We start from the raw sequence: 22663 nt of genomic DNA, 5'->3' as shown, positions 1-22663 counted from the left end.
ACACGTTTTCCTGACACCGGATTTCCTGGTCAAGAGGATGAGGCGGGCTCTCCTAGACTTAGGTCTGATTCGATTTAAAATAAGGAGGTTGGAAATCCCTCAAGGTCACCAAAATACCTCCCCAGGGGTCGGAGCGGAACGCTCAAAGTCACTAGCCCAGGGACCCCAAAAAGGAGCGAGAAAGGGAAGCGCGCCTTCTCAAAACGAGCGTCCCCTCAGAGTCTTCGCACGCTGTCCGTTTCTGCCACTTACCCCCCTCGTGCCCACAGTCTCCCCGAGATTTTCAAGGTGAAGCCCCTCCGTCCCCGCCCGACCTTTCCAGTCCTCAGCTGACAGGATTCTAACTCGGGCCCAGAACGCGGAGCCTGGAGACCCGCGCGCCGTTGACCACAGGGTTTGGCGCCAAACGAGGAGGGCGAGGCGAGGCGAGGACCAAGGGGCCGGGGCGGGGCCCAGGGTGAGGGTGGAAGGGCGGCGAGCGAACAGGCCCACAGTGGGCGACGCGGGGCGGGGAGCAATGGGGGCAGGGCGAAGACCGAAGGGGGGGGACGAGCGGGCTCACAGTTGGGGGACCAGAGGGCGTGGCCTGGAGGGCGCGCAGGGCAAGGGGGCGGGGCGAGGGCTGAGGGGCGGGAAAAGAAGGGGAGCCTCCAGCTGGTGGCGAGCTGGGGTAACAGAGGGAGGGGCGCTGTGGAGGGAGCGCGCTGAGGAGCGGGGCCTTGAAGGGAGACCGTTGGGCTGGGGCGTCCCTCGAGCTGAGCACCGCGCTAAAGTCCGGGAGAAGACCCTGAGGCGAGGATTCTGAGGAGGAAGCCTTGAGTCGGGGGAGGGGCGATGAGCAGAGGTGGCTGAATTTGGCGATAGGTCTTGGTCGCGAGGGTCGCAGATGGAGCCTTGGGTTAGAAGGTCGAATCCAGGCCCGTTTCCCCCCGCCCCCGCTGCCCATGGCTTCTCTTTTCACCTCCAGGTTTTCATGCTGGCTTCAGAGTTTGGCCGTGCTCCCTCAGCGTTCCTAATTTCCCACTTTCTGACTCTCACCATTTGCCACTCTTGTCTGTGATTGAGACACCCAAGGCCCATTCAGGATGGAGAGTAATTTTTTCTCTGTCTTAACTTGAAGTTTTAAATAGACCACAGACGCCAAGTATATTTTGGTTCAGCTTTTAAATAGAAGTCGCAGGCCAGCCTTCGTGCCAGCAGCGCCATCGCTGGCAGCGTCCTCCTCCTCCCCTCACGCGGAGACTGACTTGGGGAGAGTCAGGAAACATTTGAGAGAGCAGCTGCCGAGGTGGAGGCTGTGATGTATCTTGGATGAATCTCTGTGCAAACAGTTCTTTGGGTTCAAGACCTAGTACAGGGCGATCCTTTTTGTTTTTTCTGTCTGAATCATTTTGCTGGAATAAATAGCAAAACATTCCCATAATAGCAGCTGGCATTTTGTGTAGGACGCCCCCCCCAACAGGTGGATTGTTTCAAGAGCCAACAAATAACTGCCATTGTACTTCCAAATCTGTCATTTTCCCCCAAACATAGCCGTCCTTGTTATATGCAGATGAATGCCCATTTCGGGGAGGAACTGGATAGTGGTGAAAGGCTTTCACTCTGAGGCCTCACCTAAATAATTATGGGAACTTTTGAGCAACTCGTTAGGTGAAGACATCAACAGTCTACAGAAGAGCTGCAAAGAGCACAGCAAGATGATTTAGGGAAATATAACATATGTAGTTTGGTGTAGTGACAGCTGGGAGAGAGAAATGTTCATAATATTTGAAGGTTGTGTGCAGTACACTTAAAGAAACTAAAATGAGCTGGGTAATGACAAATTCATGAAGGGAGGAGAAAAATCTTATTTGGGTATCATATTGATGGTTAGAGACAACTTTTAAAATATTTAAAACAACAACAAACTCTGGGATAGTTAAAAAGTGCACATGAAGACCTTTCCACTCAAATCGGGACCAAAAAAAATTAGTCTTTTGTATCATACAAAAACTCTGAATATCATGAAGGTGGCATTTCACATCAGTGGAGAAACGATGAATTCAGTGAACAGTGTTAGAACAACTAGGTAACCATCTGGAAGAAAAATAAAATTGGAACCACACTTTACACATTATACCAAAATAAATTCCAGACAGATCAAAAAATTAAATCTGAACAATAAAATAATAAAAGTACTAGAAGAAAATATGGGACATTTAAAATTACTTTGTAATAAGGAACATCTTTTTAAGCATGCTACAAAACTCAGAAGCCATGAAAGATTGGTTAAGTATGCTTATATTTTAAAAATATATATCCTGCATGGCAAAATGGTACTTTCCTATCCACAATATAGAACATGGCAAACCAGAGCTTTTGTGTCAATTATTAACTGGATAATATAGCTTGCCTAATTTTTCACATTCTTCAGGAAGCCCACAATTTCTCTATACAATTTTAAACTTTTATGTCTTTTTATGATATTTTAAGAAATAAAAAAATAGGCAGTGGGATTATAGTTAAGATCTGAATTTTAAACTATTACACTTTACTGCCCCTCCGTGGACAGTCACCTTATAACCAAATAGAGGCACAGGATTCCAGTGCATACAGTTGGGCTTCTACGAAGTGATGCTTGCTGATACATATTCTTGAAATTTCAAGAGCTTGAATTTGAGAAATGCTTTAGTAGAGAACTAAAGAATGAAGGCTCATCACGTAACAAATTTCACTGGCTAGAATTCCCCTTAAACATATTTGTTTTGTTTTGCTTTTTGTTTTTGAGTCAGGGTCTCCCTCTGTCACCCAGGCTAGAGTACAGTGGTAAGTAAGATCTTGGCTAACAGCAGCCTCAATCTCCCGGGCTCAAGCGATCCTCCCACCTCAGCCTCCTGAGTAGCTGGCACTACAGGCACAAGCCACCACACCCAGCTAATTTTTTGGTATTTTTTTGTAGACATGTGGTTTCACCATGTTGCCCTAGTCTCAAACTTCTGGGCTCAAGTGATCCTCCCGTCTCAGCCTCCCAGAGTGCTGGGCTTACAGGCGTGAGCCACTGCGTCCAGCAGTGTTCCATTTCTTTATCTCCATTTTCAAATAATTCCCCTTTAAGAATAAGGTACTTGTAGCCTATTGCTGAGACCTGTACCTCTTAGTGGCTCTTCCCCTGGCTACATAAAGGTTTAAAATGACTGCTGTTTGTAAAGAGTCGATTAAAATTTTAACCTAGGGCCTTACATTATTCACCTCCAGTTACAAGAAGGAATACGGGGTGCCATAGGAACACATGGGAAGGACATCTTATTCAGTTTGTGGGTAAGTGGGGAACATGGCATTTTAGAGGCTGACACCCTTGAGTAATTCGTTAGTCAGATAATAAGAGGGAACAAGTACTAACTTGAGAGTGCATTTAGCTGGAGCTCAATACTTATTTGTAGAATGAATGACTAGTAAAACACCTCTTACATTCGCCAAACTTTCTCTTTTTTTCTCAGTATTCTAGTTCCATCAATCTTGTCATGCTCATTTTTCTTACACTTCTAGTTTATATAGACATTTCAAATATTGTGTTTCTTGCCTCAGCAGAGGGAATATTCTGAAAGATACTAATTCTGCAGTGTGTGGATTTGCATTAACCTAAAGGGGTTTACTATAGATTTACTGGAAAGAAAAAAAAAACTGTAGGATTATGAACCAAAAAATAAAAAACCAAAGCAAAGTTCCCATCTTTATTCAAAGCATTGATTAGCAAAAATAAAAGACAACAGTTGTATATATTTTTGCATATCTACTTTTTTTTTTTTTTTTTTGAGACAGAGTCTACTCTGTCACCAGCCTAGAGTGCAGTGGCATGATCTCAGCTCACTGCAACCTCTGACTCCCTGGTTCAAGTGATTCTCCTGCCTCAGCCTCCTGAGTAGCTGGGATTACAGGCACGTGCCACCACATCCAGCTAATTTTTGTATTTTTAGTAGAGACAGGGTTTCACCATGTTGGCCAGGCTGGTCTCGAACTTCTGACCTCAAGTGATCCACCTGCCTCGGCCTCCCAAAGTGCTGGGATTATAGATGTGAGCCACCGTGCCCGGCCAATTTTTTTTTTTTTTTTTTTTAACCTAAAATGTATTTGGTTGAAGATGAAGACGCAAACACACACAGTAGCCTAGGCCTACACAGGGTCAGGATCATTAATATCACTGTCTTCCACCTCCACATCTTTGTCCCACTGGAAGGTCTCTGCGGCAATTACATGCATGTAGCAGTCATCACCTATGATAACAATGCCCTCTTCTGGAATACCTCCTGAAGGACCTACCTGAGGCTGTTTTACAGTTAACATTTTTTTTAAATAAGTAGGAGTACACCACAAAATAATGATAAAAACTATAAGAGTAAATACATAAACCATACCTAAAGAACACTGAAAATTAAATAATGAAATAAATAAAACATAAACCAGTAACAGTCATTTATTACCATTACACCAGTATTGTGTATTATATTTTATATGACTGGCAGGCAACACAGTATGTTTGTTCACACCAACATCACCACAAACACGTGACTAATGCGCTATGCTATGACATTACGAAGGCTAAGAGTCGCTAGGTGATAGGAATTTTTTAGCTCCATTATAATCTTATGGGACCACTGTCATATATTCAGTCAGCTGCTGACTGATACATCGTTACGTGGCACATGATTGTGTGTATGTATACACATACATGTATATTTAATAGTCATTTTGGGCTTTCTCATTTTTTCAGTCCAAATTTGAAAAACTTTTTAACTTCTGCACATAGCTGTCCAAGAGAGGCTTGCTATGACAGTTTATTTTACCAGCATTTATTCAACACTGCTCAGTTCCACGTCTCTGCTGGATATAAAGACAGGTAGGTACCTGCCCTCAAGAAGCCATGAGTCTAGTAGAGAAGACAATGCAGAAAGAGATAATCACCACACAAGGCAGGATAAGAGGGATTAGACATGCAGCTGGGAACCAAGTAGAGGCTCTCTCTGGGGTTGCGGAGATGGTGGCCCTTAGTTTGGGGCTGGATCAGTGAGGATTTGTCAATCGGGCAGGGCGGGAAAGGCAGAAGGAACACAGAGGCTTATTTGGGGGAACTGCAAGTGGTTCTGCTGGAGGATTTTAATTTCAAAATTAAAGGAGAGAGGCCAAAAGGAACGAGTATTTGTTGAACACCCAATAATGATCATGATAGCCAGTACATGCTGCACTTACCATGTGTCAGGCACTGTTCTAAGTGCCTCCCACAGATTTATGCATCCACTCCTCACAGACACCATGAGGCACAACAATTATCACCCCTATTTACATGATGGAACTGGGGCACCAGGAGGTTAAGTAACTTGCCCAAGGCTCAGAGTCTGGCTCCAGTGTCCATGCTCTTAACTGACATGCTAAACCACTATATGGCAGGCTTGTATATTCATATCTTGACTTTATTTTCCTGTCATAAGTACACATAGGAGCAGCAACTAACCCAGACATACAGCACACTTCAGCCATTCACTAGCTGTGTGGTCTTGGGAAAATTATTTAACCTCTCTGTGCCTGAGTTTTGTCATCTGAAAACCAAGAATAATACCGGTGCTGAGTTGTGAGAATTAAATGGGTTAATACACACGAAGTATGTGGGCTCCTGTGTGGAGAACTGATTGGAGGGGCAAGAGAAAGGGCAAAGAGAATGCTAGGAGAATATTGTATAATAGAAGTCCCAAGCCAGGAGTAATGGTGCTTTAAACAAGAGCCTCAATTTGAAAATGGGGGAAATTGTACCTCATTCAAAGGGCTTTAGTGAGACACAATAAAACAGTGTGTAAAATATGCTTAGAAGTGTCCATGGTAGATGACTTTAAAAAATTATGGATAATATCAAATATACACAAAAGTAAAACAGTATAATATTCCCATCACCCATCTTCAACAATTTTCAACACATGGTCAATCTTGTTTCACCTATACCTCATCCACTTTCTCTCTCCCGTATTATCTGAGTACAAATTCCATAAATATTATAATTCCATCTGTGAATATTTCAGTATATATCTCTAAAATGTAATAACCCTTTAAAAATATAACCATAATGCTATTATCACACCTAGAATAATTTTATATATAAAATATTTAGGATTCAGAGATCCATTTGTCTCATAAATGCCACATTTTAAGTTTGTTTCAGTGGGATCCAAACAATGTCCACATGTTGTAATTGATTGATGTCTTTTTTTTTTTTTTTTTAAGAGATGTGGTCTCATTCTGTCACCTAGGCTGGAGTGTGCAGTGGCACGATTATAGCTCACTGCACCCTCCAACTCCTAGGCTCAAGCAATTCTCCCACCTCAGCCTCCCAAGTAGCTAGGACTACAGGCGTATGCCACCTTGCTCTGCTAATTTTTACTTTTTATTTTTGTAGAGACGAGGTCTCACTATGTTACCCAGTTTGGTCTCACCTCCTGGGCTCTAGGGATTCTTCCACCTTGGCCTCCCAAAGTGCTGGGATTACAGGCATAGGCCACTGTGCTCGGCAACGGATGTCTTCTTTTAAGTCTCTTTTAATCTATATATTCCCTCTCTCTTTTTCCCTTGAAACTTATGTGTTGAAAAACATGAAGTCATTTGCCCTGGAGGTTTCCATAGCCTGGATTTTGCTGATTGCATCCCCTAGGTGTCATTTACCATTTACCATGCTGTCCCCATCCTCTCTGTACTTCCTGTTAAGGTGGTTGGATCTAGAGTTCAGATCACATTCAGGTTTACTTATTTGTACAACTATTTGATAGGTGGTCTTATGGTCTAATATCAGAAGGCATTTAATAGCTGTTTGTCTTTTGTGATGTAAGCAGCCATGGATAATCAACCTAGATCCATTAATTCATTAGGGGTTTCAAAATGGTGATATTTTAAGTCTATCATTATTTCTGAATTTATTAGGTGGATTGTTTCTAAAGACAAGTTTCTCTTCCGCTACTATTTGGTTACCTGGTAATACAGTTCATATGGGAATGGCATGATAAATGCTTCTTCATTTACTTACCAGTTTTCAAAATAATGAGGTAGTTCCCTAGTATGCAATTAGTTTCTTCCTTTCCCCTTTCCTTTCTTTTTTCTTTTTTTTTGAGACAGTCTCACTCCATCACCTAGGCTGGAGTGCAGTGGTGCAATCTCAGCTCACTGTAACCTTCGCCTCCCAAGTTCAAGTGATTCTCGTGTCTCAGCCTCCCGAATAGCTAGGATTCCAGGCATGCACCACCACGCCTGGCTAATTTTTGTATTTTTAGTAGAGACGGGATTTTGCCATGTTGGCCAGGCTGGTCTCAAACTCCTGAACTCAAGTGATCTGCCCACCTCGGCCTCCCAAAGTGCTGGGATTACAGGCGTGAGCCATGGCGCCCAGCCACCAATCCGCTTTTTTAAAGTCACAATATGAACTTACAGGTGAGAACATGTTTGACGTGCTTCAAATACGGCAATTATTATTAATGCCCAAATGGTCCTCTCGTTTAGCTAATGGGATCGTCTCTAAGTTTGCTCCCAAATCTTTCTAACAGGATCCTTGTCTTTGATAGCTTCCTTGGTGTCAAGTGACAAGATGTTTCAGGTCTCATGATTTTCCTGTCCTAGACCTGGAACTGATCATTTCTTCAAGGATCCCTAGATCCTTTTAGGGCAAATAGTATTTCAAGACCACAGTCTGGGTCACTGCTGCCGGGTCAGTCTTTATTTCTAGGTCATTTCAATTGACAGAATTTTAGGAAATATATATATATTTTTGAGACAGAGTCTCGCTGTGTTGTCCAGGCTGGAGTGCAGTGGCATGATCTTGGCTCACTGTAACCTCCGCTTCCTGGGTTCAAGTGATTCTCCTGCCTCAGCCTTGCGAGTAGCTGGGACTACAGGCAGCTGCCACCACACCTGGCTAATTTTGCACTTTGGGTAGAGACAGGATTTTGCCATGTTGGTGAGGCTGGTCTCAAACTACTGGTCTCAGGCAATCCACCCGCCTTGGCCTCCCAAAGTGCTGGGATTACAGGCGTGAGCCACCACACCTGGCTCAGGCTTTTTTTTTTTTTTTTTCCAGACACGGTCTTGCTCTGTCACCCAGGCTGAGTCCAGTAGCGCAATCATAGTTCATGGCAGCCTTAAGCTCCCAGGCTCAAGCAATCCTCCCACCTCAGCCTTCCTAGTAGCTGGGACTATAGGGGTGCACTACCACATCCGACTAATTTTTTATGTTTTTGTAGAGGCAAGGTCTCACTATGTTGCCCTGTTTGGTCTCAAACTCCTGGCCTCAAGCAATCCTCTTGCCTTGGCCTCCCAAAGTGCTGGGATTACAGGTGTGAGCCACCGTGCCTGGCCTGTTCATTTTTTAACAAAGCTTTATTGAGGTATAATTGACATATAAGAAACTGCACACATTTAAAGTGTGCTTAGGTGTGTATACACCCATGAGCCTTCCACCACAATCAAGACAGTAGACATATCTGTCACCCCCAAAAGTTGATTTGGGCCTCTTTGTAACCCCTTCCAGCTTCCCTCCTATCCCCTCTCTAGTTATCCCTCCTGTTCTTCAGGCAACTGTGTGTTCTAAAACATACATTTCATCATCAATTCACAAGCAATTCAAAATCAGGACTATAGGATTTTAACTTCATCTCTTCTAGTTTAACATCTGAATTTATCTTCTTCCATGCTGAGAATATGGGTTTTCAGCAACACTGGGAATGACAGAATTAGAATATCATACAATTTGCTTTATCCCATGTTACAGCAAATGCTTTTTAAATGTTAGTTCCCTTTGATGCTCTACCCCCCTTCCCTTATAAAGGGCAAATAATTCTTCCCCATAATTTTCCCTTCTAATGTTTACAAAGAGCAGAGACAGGTTTTTTCATATTTAACATCCTGAGAGGCCTACAGCTCTGAGTCCTCAGTAATTTCTGGAAAGGGTCCATGCAGGGATCATCTTGGACTGTGCAACAAATGGTCCTGAGAGACAGAAATGCGGTTTGTCCTGGGCTTAGAAAATAAGGAGACCTTCTTGCTGTACGGGGGCTAATAGTAGCAGTGGATAGGTAAACAGGCAATTCCAATCTACTATGGTAACTGCTGCCATAATGGGATGGCACAGAATGCTGTTGGAGCATAATGCAGTGGAGCATTTGTGCCTACCTTGCTCCTGGTATATTAGGGAAGGCTCCCAAGATGGAGGACATCTAAGCGGGGTCCTGGAGGAAGAGCAGGAATTAGTGATGTTGGCAGTTAACAAAGAGGAGGGAGGAGAAGGCATTTTCAGGTCCAGAAGCAGCAACAGACAAAAGATCCAGAAATAGGAAAGTGTGGTTCCTAGTGAAACTGCAAATGAAGAGTTGACAGTGGCTGGGGTAGTAAAGGGAAGGCGAGAGAGTGTTCTGCTTATCTGCCCCACATGGTGCCTTGTACTCGGCAGGTGCTCACACATTCTGGTTTCAGAAAACTATATATATATATATATTTTTTTTTTTTTTTTTGAGATGGAGTTTCACTCTTGTTACCCAGGCTGGAGTGCAATGGTGCAATCTCAGCTCACTGCATCCTCCACCTCCCGGGTTCAAGTGATTCTCCTGCCTCAGCCTCCTGAGTAGTTGGGATTATAGGCACCTGCCACTACGCCCGGCTAAATTTTGTATTTTTAGTAGAGATGGAGTTTCTCCATGTTGGCCAGGCTGGTCTCAAACTCCTGACCTCAGGCGATCCACCCACCTCGGCCTCCCAAAGTGCTGGGATTACAGGCATGAGCCACCGCACCCGGCCAAGAAGGGTACACTTTATAACAACAATAACAACAGTAACAGCTTGTGGCAATTACAAAGTGAAAAGTACCGTGCCAAGAATTTTGCACAAATTATCTCATCTAATCCTCACAACAACCCTCCTAGGTAGGCATTCCCTTTCTGCAGTCAAGAAAGCACATTCAGAAAGGTCAAGATGCACAGCTACTATGCTGAGTCACACATCCATATGGTGAAGCAGGGTAGGGATTCAAAGGCCCAAATATTCTCATGCCAAAGCCTGAGCTCCTTCCCTCTTACCTTTCCTTCATCCCCTTTTACATGAGTGATAGCCTCCAAGGGGGTCACCTAGAGTTCTACTCGGGATTCAAGTAAAGATGTGTATCTGAGGGATGAGCTACATGTCCCAAGATCTGCTTATCTGCTGCTTGGTTTGGGCAAACAGCCATCTGCACCATTTCCTTCCTCTTGGCTGTGACAGGTGAACTGTTCTAGCACAGACCAGATCACTGCCTTGTGGCTTGAAGCTCAAATGATAAAACCTATGCCCCTCAGCCCAGCTGCTGGTCCTCTGGCAAACCAACCCCTGTGCCTGTGCCCCTCAGTGAAATATCTTCTGTCCCAAAGGGCTGCTGGCACACTGGCTTCGCCTGCCTTGGTTTTTCTGATTCCACGCAGCTCTCTATCGGAGCATTAATACATTTATTGGTTTACACATCCTTCTTTTTTCCAGATTGTGAGCCCCATAAGGTCAGGGACTGTGTCTTTATTTATCTCTGTATTCACAGAGCCTAGTGCAGGGATGGTACAGAATAGACATCTAGCAAATACCTAATCATCCCCACCAAGCCCCAGTTTCTTCCTAGGAGAAAATGGAGGTAACAATATCCATCTTGGGGGACTTCCAGGAAGGTTAACTGAGATAATGTCTAAACCAGACTTAGCAGTGCACTCAGCACATAGTAAGTACTCAATAAATGACATCGCCTATGATTACTATTATTATGTTATACAATATTAGATACTCCAGGCCAGGTGCGGTGGCTCACACTTAGAATCCCAGTGCTTTGGAAGGACAAGGCAGGAGGATTACTTGAAGCCAGGAGTTCGAGACCAGCCTGGGCAACACAGTGAGATCCCATCTCTACAAAAAAATTTCTTTAAAAATTAGCCAGACATGGTGGCACACCTGTAGTCCTAGCTACTTGGGAGGCTGAGGTGGGAGGATCGCTTCAGCCCAGGAATTTGAGGTTGCAGAGAGCTATGACTGTGCCACTGCATTCTAGCCTGGACAACAGACTGAGATTCTGCCTCTAAAAAATTTAATTTAAGTTAGTGAAAATTAATTAAAAAAATTTTTTTTTTGAGACAGAGTTTCGCTCTTGTTGCCCAGGCTGGAGTGCAATGGCACGGTCTTGGCTCACTGCAACCTCTGCCACCTGGGTTCAAACGATTCTCTTGCCTCAGCCTCCCCAGTAGCTGGAATTACAGGTGCCCGCCACAACATCCAGCTAATTTTTGTATTTTTAGTAGAGATGGGGTTTCACCATGTTGGCCAGGATGGTCTCAAACTCCTGACCTCACGATCTGCCCACTTCAGTCTCCCAAAGTGCTGGGATTACAGGCATGAGCCACTGCGCCCGGCCTAATTTAAAATTTTTTAATTAAAAAAATTAATTTACATTTAAATCCTGACTTTGGCTATGGTAGGAATGAACTTTAATATTCCTTGTCTCATGAACTGGGAGTGACTAAATGTGTCCCTAGTTGCAGTATTATTTTTTGTTTTCTTGTTTCTATTTTAGATTAAATCAGACAACATGTGCATGCTTTACCTATAAAGTTTCTCTCAATTCTTGGACAAAGATTCACTCAAATGAGCTGGAAAGTGAGACGTTAAGAAGGCAGAAGCCTGGGAGTCACACAGAAACACATTACAGATGTCATGTCCTTGGGCTGAGTTTAGAAAAGATAAGATGTTTGCCAGGCAGAAAGGGGGCATATTGGAAATAGGCTGGCAAGCCCAGTGGTTAGAGGAGCAGGGGGCAAAGGCTCAGAGGCAGCATAATAGAAGCGCCTATCAAATTATCAAATTAATAGTTCTACAAAGCTTGTTACAAAAAATTGCACTCCTCTAGGCCCCTTTTCCTTTTCCCTCACACTTTCCTCTTTTTCCTCTGTCCAATACTTAGAGCATTTAATATGTTGATACATCTGTCTTCCCTCTACCAGATGGTGACTTCCTTGAGAACAGGGACTGTGTCTTATCTACTGTTAATTACCCAGTGTCTACAGCAGAGAGCTTCGGAAATCTTTCTAAACCTGGGCTTGCTGCTGTGTAAAATGCAGTGGATAATCCCTACTTCATATAGCTGGTATGAAAGTTTAACCTTTGTATGAGGTCATATTTGTAACATACTTACCAACATGTAAGTAATAAAATACTGAAAGAGTAAATTTATGAATAAATGTAGTGACCCAAGCACCAACTCTCTACTCCTGCTTTTCACTCAGCCTAGGAAATCTTTCCCCTATGGAGAAATCGTGATTCCTATTTCTGTCTTTGGCCACAATTTTCTTATTTTCTTGTTGTTCCACTCCACCTCGTAGCAGAAATATCACGGATTCTGTAGGCGCTTCCTGGTTCTAGGTTGTGGAGCTCCTCAGGGCTTGGAAATGAGTGGAAAGAAATGTTCAACTTCTGTTTCTCTTCTCTTTCCCTGTCCTCCTTTCCCCTCCTGTGGGGGAAACAAACAAACAAAAACAAAAATTAACTTAAAAAATGTAATTTCTTCAAAGACTTTGCATGTGAGCAGTGGCATGGCCAGTGGTGATCCTTGTGTGCATGGAATATCGAGGGCGTGCTCCTGCCTCCAGAGAAAGCGGTCGAGCAGGACAGCTGGCATCCACGGCTTCCACATCCCCAGTGCCTCCATCCTTCATCTTTTACCAGTACTGACAGGAACACTGCTGCGTGGGATCTGAACTGGGCCCCAAAAACCTCTAGGCAGCAGGCAGATACTACTCCATTGGAGGTGACATCCCTCTGGTGATGCTGAAAATCTGGACTGTGCTTTCTAACTCTGTCTATCTGCTTCACACTTCCAGATGTGAATCTTTCCTATCTGCTTCACACCTCCAGATGTGAATCTTCAGAATATTATTTGCTGGGCTATGGGATGGAGACTAGTCTCACAAGCCTAAAGGACTTCCTTTAATATTTCACGAAAGCCCTTCCTTCCTTCCTTCCTTCCTTCCTTCCTTCCTTCCTTCCTTCCTTCCTTCCTTCCTTCCTTCCTTCCTTCCTTCCTCGCTCTGTCGCCAGGCTGGAGTGCAGTGGCGCGATCTCGGCTCACTGCAACCTCTGACTCCCGGGTTCAAGTGATTTTCCTGCCTCAGCTTCTCAAGTAGCTGGGATTATAGGCATGCACCACCACGCCCAGCTAATTTTTTTTTTTTGTATTTTTTTTAGTAGAGACGGGGTTTCACTATGTTGACCAAGATAGTCTCAATCTCCTGACCTCATGATCCGCCCGCCTTGGCCTCCCAAAGTGCTGGAATTACAGGCGTGAGCCACTGTGCCTGGCCTACACTTCTTCTATTTAGGTTCACTGTCCATATTTGGAAAGAACATGCTACAACTTGAAGGAGAAATCACAAGATATACTAAAAGATATTTTGAAATAAAAACAAAAACATAACACAATAAAACTTATGGAGTGCAGCAAAAGCAGTGCTAAGAGGGAAATTTATAGTTATAAATGCCTATGTTTTAAAAACAAGAAACATCTCATATCAGTAACTTCACTTTATGACTTGTGGGCCTAGCAAAAGAAGCACAAACTAAATCTGAAGCTGGTAGAAGGAAGGAGATTAAGATTAGAGCAGAGGACATGAAATAGAGAATAGAAAAAATAGAAAGTCAATTGAAAGAAACAAAATGTTAGTTATCAACAAAATTAACAAACTGTGAGTTTGAATGACTACCAAGAAAAGGACACACATAGATGAAAGTGAGAACATCATTACCGACCTTACAGAAATAAAGCTTCTAAGAGAATACAAATGCCAATAAATTATATACCTACATGAAATGGAAAACTAGAAATACACAAATTACCAAAACTGACTCAAGAAAAAAATAAAAATTCTGCATAGACTTATAACAAATAAAACGATTGAATCAATAATCAAAAATCTCCCTTTGAACAAAGAAAAATGAAACACTACAGGGCTTCATTTGTGAATTCTACCAAACCATTAAGGAAGAATTAACACCAATTCTCCTCAAGCCCTTCCAAAAAATAGAAGAGGTAATAGCATTTCATAGCTCATTTTATGGGGCCAGCATTATGCTGATACCAGAACTAGACAAAGAAATGACAAGAAAAGAAAATTATAGACCACTCTTCCTTAAGAATACAAATGCAGACGTCTTCAACAAATACTAAAATATTAAAAGGATTATACACCAGGACCAAGTGGGATTTATCTCAGGAATCTGAGGGTAGTTCCCCTCAGTGAAACATAAATCGATCAGTGCATAGAGCACAATAAAGGAATGAAGGGAAAACCCCACATAATTATCTCAAATGATGCAGAGAAAGCATTTGACAAGAACCAACAGCATTTCATGATAATAAACACTCAGAAAAATAGGAATAGAATGGAATTACTCCAGCATGATTATAGACATTTATGATAAAGCCACAGATAACAGCACACTCAATGGTTAAAGACTGAAAGCCTTTCCCTAGGACCAGGGACAGGACAAAATGCCTCCTTTCACGGCTGGTATTCCACTTTGTATCAGAAGCTCTAGACAGATAATTAGGCAAGAAATGAAAGGCATCCAAATTGGAAATGAAGAAGTAAAACTATCTTTATTTACAGACAGCATGATTCTATATGTCGAAAATGCCAACACAGCAAGACCCTGTCTCTACAAAGAAATTTTAGCCAGGCACGGTGGCTCATGCCTGTAATCCCAGGACTTTGGGAGGCCGAGGTGGGTGGATCACCTGAGGTCAGGAGTTCGAGACCAGCCTGGCCAACATGGTGAAACCCTGTCTCTGCTAAAAATGCAAAAATTAGCCAGGCGTGGTGGTGCACACCTGTAGTCCCAGCTACTCAGGAGGCTGAGGCAGGAGACTCATTTGAACCCGGGAAGTGAAGGTCGCAGAGAGCCGAGATTGAACCACTGCACTCCAGCCTGGGTAACACAGCGACTCTGTCTAAAAAAAAAAAAAAAAAAAAAAAAATGCTGGGCGCAGTGGCTCACGCCTGTAATCCTAGAACTTTGGGAGGCTGAGACGGGCAGATCACGAGGTCAGGAGCTCGAGACCATCCTGGCTAACACAGTGAAACCCTGTCTCTACTAAAAATACAAAAAAAATAGGTGGGTGTGGTAGCAGGCACCTGTAGTCCCAGCTATGTGGGAAGCTGAGGCGGGAGAATGGCATGAGGCTGGCAGGCGGAGGTTGCAGTGAGCCGAGATCGCGCCACTGCACTCCAGCCTGGGCGACAGAGCAAGACTCCATCTCAAAAAAAAAGAAAAAAGGAAAAAAAGAAGAAGAAAGCTGTTATAGGTTTAATCATATTCCCCAAAAGACGTATTAAGGTTGTAAACCCCTGTACCCATGAATAAGACCTTTTTTGGAAACAGTCTTTGCAGATGTAATCAAGTTCAATGAAGACATTAGGGTGGGCCTTTATCCAATATGACTGCTGTCTTTAGAAGAATAGATGCAGACAGACATGAGGAAGGCCAGGTGATGACAGAGGCAGAGATTGGAGTGAGGCCTCTACAAGCCAAGGACAGCCACGGACTGCTGGCAACTGCACGAAGCTAGGGAGAAGCAAAGGAAGACTACCCTGAACCCTGCAGAGGAGGCATGGCCCTGCTGACACCTGGACTTTGGACTTTGGCCTCCAGAACTGTGAGAAAATACATTTATGTTGTTTGAAAGAGAAAAGAAATATATATACAGATGCCAAGAGGCAAATAAAGAAAGATAAGAAAATTAGAGGATCAGTCCAGGAGGTCTGACAATTGACTATCATAGTTCCAGAAACAGCAAAGAAAATGAAGGGAATTTTCAAAGAAATAATACAAGCAAAATTCTCAGAATTGAAGGACTCTACCCTCTGGACTGAGAGCACTCCCGATCTCAGTGACGCATATTAAGAAAAGGACTCATACCAAGGTATATCATTGTGAAACTTCAGGATACTAAGAATGAAGACAATATCCTAAAACTTCCCACAGCTGGGAAAACAGTGACCCACAAAGCCACAGGAATCAGAATAGCATGAGACTTCTCAACAGTAAAAGCAGGAGGCAGGAAAAATTTTCCAAAATTCTGTAGAATATTGACTTTTAACTTAGAATTTTATTTCCAGCAAAACATTTGCCAAATATCAATCAAGAACAAAGACATTTTTTCATGTCTGTAATCCCAGCACTTTGGGAGGCCAAGGTGAGAGGATCGCTTGAGCTCAGGAGTTTGAGACCAGCTTGGGCAACACAGCAAGATCTCATCTCTTAAATAATTATTTTATTTTATTTTATTTATTTTATTATTTTATTTTATTTTATTTTATTTTATTTTATTTTATTTTATTTTATTTTATTTATTTTATTTTATTGAGACGGAGTCTTGCTCTGTCGCCCAGGCTAGAATGCAGCGGCGCCATCTCGGCTCACTGCAAGCTCCGCCTCCCCGGTTCACGCCATTCTCCTGCCTCAGCCTCTCCGAGTAGCTGGGACTACAGGCGCCCGCCACCACGCCCGGCTAATTTTTTGTATTTTTAGTAGAGACGGGGTTTCACCGTGGTCTCGATCTCCTGACCTCGGGATCTGCCCGCCTCAGCCTCCCAAAGTGCTGGGATTACAAGCGTGAGCCACCACGCCCGGCCTAAATAATTATTTTAAAAATAGAACAAAGGGCCGGGCATGGTGGCTCACACCTGTAATCCCAGCGCTTTGGGAGACCGAGGCAGGCGGATCACCTGAGGTCAAGAGTTTCAAACTAGCCTGGCCAACATGGTGAAACCTCATCTCTGCTAAAAAAAAAAAAAAAAAAAAACCACAAAAAAAATTAGCTGGGCAGTGTGGCACGTGCCTGTAGTCCCAGCTACTCAGGGAGGCTGAGGCAGGAGAACTGCTTGGACCCAGGAGGAGGAAGTTGCAGTGAGCCAAGATCGTGCCACTGCACTCCAGCCTGGGTGACAGAAGGAGACTTCATCTCAAAAAAAAAAAAAAAAAGGTGTTTTGGATATGCAAAGACTCAAATAATTTCCCATATACTTTTGTTTTGGGAACTGCTAGAAGATGTGCTCCAGCAAAGTGGACATGGCTTTTTAGGTCAGGACTATAAGGAGACAGACTTGGGCTGTCCATGGCCCTGAGGCAGAGGCAGCTTGAAAAAGAAGTCAGCCCACAGAAGGGAAGACGATCAGGAGACAGAGAGAGACAGAGCCTGAAAATATCAAGCTGTCAGGTCTAATATGCCTGCAGATGGCCTGTCATGGCCTTCCCAGTTATTTAAGCTGCTACATTCTCCTTCCATTTAAGCTAGTTTGAGCTGGCTTCCTGGCACGTGCAACCAAGGAGCTCTGTCTCATACAGTTCATAAAGTACATAGGCCAATGCTTGGTGCAGAGGAAGTACAAAATCATTAGTAGCCCTTACTACTACCAATAATAACACTAAAACTAAAATGAGAGTGGTGTGAGTAATACATAAAAGAAAGTGAACTTTTTTTTGAGATGGAGTCTCGTTCTGTCTCCAGGATGGAGTGCAACGGCGTGATCTCGGCTCACTGCAACCTCCAGCTTCCGGGTTCAAGCGATTCTCCTGCCTCAGCCTCCCGAGTAGCTGGGATTACAGGCATGTACTGCCATGCCCAGCTAATTTTTTTTTAAATTTTATTATTATTATACTTTAAGTTTTAGGGTACATGCGCACAATGTGCAGGTTTGTTACAAAGGTATACATGTGCCATGTCGGTGTGCTGCACCCATTAACTCGTCATTTAGCATTAGGTATATCTCCTAATGCTATCCCTCCCCACTCCCCCCACCCCACAACAGTCCCCGGAGTGTGATGTTCCCCTTCCTGTGTCCGTGTGTTCTCATTGTTCAATTCCCACCTATGAGTGAGAACATGCGGTGTTTGGTTTCTTGTCCTTGCGATAGTTTGCTGAGAATGATGGTTTCCAGTTTCATCCATGACCCTACAAAGGACGTGAACTCATCATTTTTTATGGCTGCATAGTATTCCATGGTGTATATGTGCCACATTTTCTTAATCCAGTCTATCGTTGTTGGACATTTGGGTTGGTTCCAAGTCTTTGCTATTGTGAATAGTGCCGCAATAAACATATGTGTGCATGTGTCTTTATAGCAGCATGATTTATAATCCTTTGGGTATATACCCAGTAATGGGATGGCTGGGTCAAATGGTATTTCTAGTTCTAGATCCCTGAGGAATCGCCACACTGACTTCCACAATGGTTGAACTAGTTTACAGTCCCACTAACAGTGTAAAAGTGTTCCTATTTCTCCACATCCTCTCCAGCACCTGTTGTTTCCTGACTTTTTAATGATCGCCATTCTAACTGGTGTGAGATGGTATCTCATTGTGGTTTTGATTTGCATTTCTCTGATGGCCAGTGATGATGAGCATTTTTTCATGTGTTTTTGGCTGCATAAATGTCTTCTTTTGAGAAGTGTCTGTTCATATCCTTCGCCCACTTTTTGATGGGGTTGTTTTTTTCTTGTAAATTTGCTTGAGTTCACTGTAGATTCTGGATATTAGCCCTTTGTCAGATGAGTAGGTTGTGAAAATTTTCTCCCATTTTGTAGGCTGCCTGTTCACTCTGATGGTAGTTTCTTCTGCTGTGCAGAAGCTCTTTAATTAGATCCCATTTGTCAATTTTGGCTTTTGTTGCCATTGCTTTTGGTGTTTTAGACATGACGTCCTTGCCCATGCCTATATCCTGAATGGTATTGCCTAGGTTTTCTTCTAGGGTTTTTATGGTTTTAGGTCTAACATGTAAGTCTTTAATCCATCTTGAATTAATTTTTGTATAAGGTGTAATTTTTGTATTTTTAGTAGAGATGGGGTTTCACCATGTTGGCCAGGATGGTCTCGATTTCCTGACCTCATGATCCGCCCACCTTGCCTCCAAAAGTAGTGGGATTACAGGCATGAGCCACAGTGCCTGGCCATAAGTGAACTTTTATATGCTCTTTCCTATGTTTTAAGAATTTTCCAGCCTGGGCAACATAGTGATACCCCCATCTCTACAAAAATAAAAAATGAGCTGGGCATGGTGGCACACACTTGTGGTCCCAGCTACTCAGGAGGCTGAAGTGGGATGATTGCTTGAGCCCAGGAGGTGGAGGCTGCAGTGAGCTATGATGGCACCACTGCACTCAGCCTTGAGGAGAGAGTGAGACTCTGTCTCAATAAAATAAAATAAAATAAAATAATTATTATTCTTACACTGTTCACACTTCTACATTTCCCATGGTTTTTGTTTGAATAAACCTTAAAAGAAAGTCAATTTCTCTTTGGAGACTTCCCTTAGTTTTCTTGTCAGGTGATTCCTCATTGACGGCTGAAGGTGGGATGAACATGTGGTTTGCCTTTTTTTTATCTGCTGCTTTTTGATCAATATTCTTCATTTCCCTGGGGGGAAAACACAGAGACATATGGAAAAAGGCTGGAGTGATTAACGTGTCCTCAATGTTCTGTATGTCCTGTAAACTGATAGATCCATGTGACCATTTACGAACCATGTATTGAAGTATAACACAGAAACTAGGAGTGTACAGATTCTAAGTGTGCAGCTCAAGAAATTTTCATATACTGAGCACGCCCATGTAACCAGCACTTGGATCGAGAAAGAGAACGCTGCCAGCTCCTTAGAAGGAGCTGCTCAGTCCCTATCCTACTTCCTTAAGAGCAACCCTGCCCTGATGTCTAGCAGCACAGTTGTGTTTAAAGGCACCGCTTTTATCTGTAGACAAAACTTTGAGAATTACTTTATTAATATAAGGCATGATTAGCTTCTCAACAATACCTTTTTTTTTTTTTTGAGATGGAGTCTCACTCTGTCACCCAGGCTGGAGTGCAGTGGCACGATCTTGGCTCACTGCAACCTCCGCCTCCTGGGTTCAAGCGATTCTCCTACCTCAGCCTCCCGAGTAGCTGGGACTACAGGTGCATGCCACCATGCCTGGCTAATTTTTTGTATTTTTAGTAGAGACAGGGTTTCACAGTGTTAGCCAGGATGGTCTCAATCTCCTGACCTCGTGATCTGCCCACCTCGGCCTCCCCAAGTGCTGGGATTACAGGCATGAACCACCGTGCCCAGCAACAATATCTTAAACAACAAAAAGTGGATATATTTAGCAATGCAACTGCTAACACACAGTTACAAACTTCCTCTTGACAAAAAAAATCTTTACTATGATAATTCACCTAATAAGAATTTATTTATTAAACAAGAGTATCCTTTATTTCTGAAATATACAAGCTATAAACTTAATCCTGGATATTCTATATGAATTTAATGTTAATTTTAAACTAGTTCTGAACTTTAAAACGTTCTGGCCATGGAATGGAAGGGTTATTTGCAACTTCCAGAAGAAATGCATTTCTTCTTTTTTTTTTTTTTTTTGAGACGGAGTCTTGCTCTGTCGCCCAGGCTGGAGTGCAGTGGCGCGATCTCGGCTCACTGCAAGCTCCACCTCCCCAGTTCACGCCATTCTCCTGCCTCAGCCTCCAGAGTAGCTGGGACTTCAGGCGCTCGCCACCACGCCCGGCTAATTTTTTGTATTTTTAGTAGAGACAGGGTTTCACTGTGTTAGTCAGGATGGTCTCGATCTCCTGGCCTTTGTGATCCACCCGCCTCGGCCTCCCAAAGTGCTGGGATTATAGACGTGAGCCACCGCGTCCGGCCAGAAATGCATTTCTTTGGACTCATCTTCCTTTGAATTGGATGAAATGTGGACCTGGTGGCTGGAACTTGAGCAGCCATTTCTTACCATGAAGCTAAATCATGGGCTGAAGCTAGTGGAGCAATATGATAAAAGATCTTGAGACCCTGTAACTATGAACTTTCATATCTACTGGAGAGCTTGTAAATGAGAGAAAAGAAATTGTAATAAATTTTAGCCACTGTCTGAGTTTTTCTGTCACTCTAAGCCAAACCTAATTATAACTGATACAATTACCTACCTATGGGCCTAGTTCTCAGAAAAGTCTTTACAGACCTTAATTTATTTGATCAATACAACCCTATAAAGTAGGAAATACTATCAAATGACTGAAGTGCAACAAAACAACTGAGGATCAGTGAGCTGTGTGCAAATAACCCTTCCATTTTTATTCCATGGCTAGAACTTAGCCCCATAGCCAGACCTACCTGTGGCCTTAAAAAGGCAAAAATAGTTTAATAGTCCATGGTTACAGAACCAGTAAGTAAAAAGACCTTATTTATTTATTATTTAGAGACAGGGTCTCACTCTGTTACCCAGACTGGAGTGCACTGGCGTGCTCCTGGTTCACCGCAACTTCTGCCTCCCAGGCTCAAGTGATTCTCCTGCCTCAGCATCCTGAGTAGCTGGGATTACAGGTGTGTGCCACTACCACCCAGCTATTTTTTCTATTTTTAGTAGAGATGGGGTTTCACCATGTTGGCCCGGCTGGTCTCAAACTCCTGACCTCAAATGATCCACCCGCCTTGGCCTCCCAAAGTGCTGGGATTACAGGTGTGAGCCACTGTGCCCAGCCTTCTACCTTATGTTTAAATAGCCCCTGTTACCTCCCATCTGATCTTGCCTTTTTGATGCAGAATTTTATTCCTTCTGCTTCCTAGGAATCTCACCCATCCACGGGGACATACATCTTCCCCTTCACGTCCCAGGCTCTGCCTTCCTACTTTGGCCTTGTTGAGACTGTCCTCTACCAAGTCGCCTACCTGTCTCTGCCCCATGTTTTGGAGTCTGGCCACCACACTGCTGCTTGCTGCTTCCCTACTGTCCTTTGTCCCCTTGGTTTTATGGTCAGTGTGTCTGCATGTATGGACTCTCCTCCTTCCCTTCTGGTCACTCCTCCCCTTACAGAATATTCTGTCCTCCCTGACATATGTGGTTGCCCTCCAAGGTTCTGTCCTGAACCTCAGCTTCCACGTCTATAAAATGGGGATAAGTAAATAATTGTACCACTTTAAACATACTGTCTTATAACCGAAATTTTGGTCCAATAATATGTTGTGACCACCTTTCCTTGGAAAATAAAAATAGAGGGACGTTTTTCTTGGCTGCAGAGTATGGAGGTATGACAGTTTATTTAACCAATCATCTTTTGATGAACACTAATGCTGAACTGCATTCCTGTGGTGGTAGTGGTGGTGGTGGTGATGTCTAACGGGGTTTTGTGAATGTGTGTAGTCTGTGTCCCATAATATTTTATAAATAACTCAATTGTGGCCGGGCACGGTGGCTCATGCCTGTAATCCCAGCACTTTGGGAGGCTGAGGCGAGCAGATCACGAGGTCAAGAGGTCGAGACCATCCTGGCCAACATGGTGAAACCCCATCTCTACTAAAAATACAAAATTAAAAGGCTGGGCATGGTGGCTCATGCCTGTAATCCCAGCACTTTGGGAGGCCGAGGCGGGTGGATCACGAGGTCAGGAGATTGAGACCATCCTGGCTAACATGGTGAAACCCCGTCTCTACTAAATATAAAAAATTAGCCAGGCATGGTGGTGGGTGCCTGTAGTCCCAGCTACTCAGGAAGTTGAGGCAGGAGAATGGCATGAACCCAGGAGGTGGAGGTTGCACTGCACTCCAGCCTGGGCGACAGAGTGAGAC

General features: G+C 43.5%; 2 protein-coding genes across 3 annotated transcripts in view; both read right to left on the bottom strand.

Moving 5' to 3' along the window:
• Window positions 1-445, bottom strand: part of DMC1 (DNA meiotic recombinase 1) — a 54774-nt gene extending 54329 nt beyond the window's left edge. The window contains exon 1 of one of the 2 annotated variants that reach the window (XM_058431411.1): window positions 253-445. The gene's annotated coding sequence lies outside the window, so the exon portion shown is untranslated. The remainder of the gene's footprint in view (window positions 1-252) is intronic. The other variant, XM_058431412.1, reaches the window with a different exon arrangement.
• An 11897-nt stretch (window positions 446-12342) lies between these two features.
• The window catches only part of FAM227A (family with sequence similarity 227 member A), a 70058-nt gene continuing 59737 nt past the window's right edge, over window positions 12343-22663 (bottom strand). Inside the window, exons 16-17 of the mRNA XM_032139889.2 lie at window positions 19367-19470; window positions 12343-12513 (exon numbers count right to left, since the gene is read on the bottom strand). Of these exons, the coding sequence (XP_031995780.1) occupies window positions 12437-12513; window positions 19367-19470 (181 nt within the window). The 3' untranslated portion in view covers window positions 12343-12436. The remainder of the gene's footprint in view (window positions 12514-19366; window positions 19471-22663) is intronic.

This window comes from Hylobates moloch, unplaced genomic scaffold (genome assembly GCF_009828535.3).
Source record: "Hylobates moloch isolate HMO894 unplaced genomic scaffold, HMol_V3 SCAFFOLD_19, whole genome shotgun sequence".
NCBI classification, from domain to species: domain Eukaryota; kingdom Metazoa; phylum Chordata; class Mammalia; order Primates; family Hylobatidae; genus Hylobates; species Hylobates moloch.
Note: the sequence above shows the minus strand (reverse complement) of the source record. Positions and strands in the feature narration are given on the sequence as shown.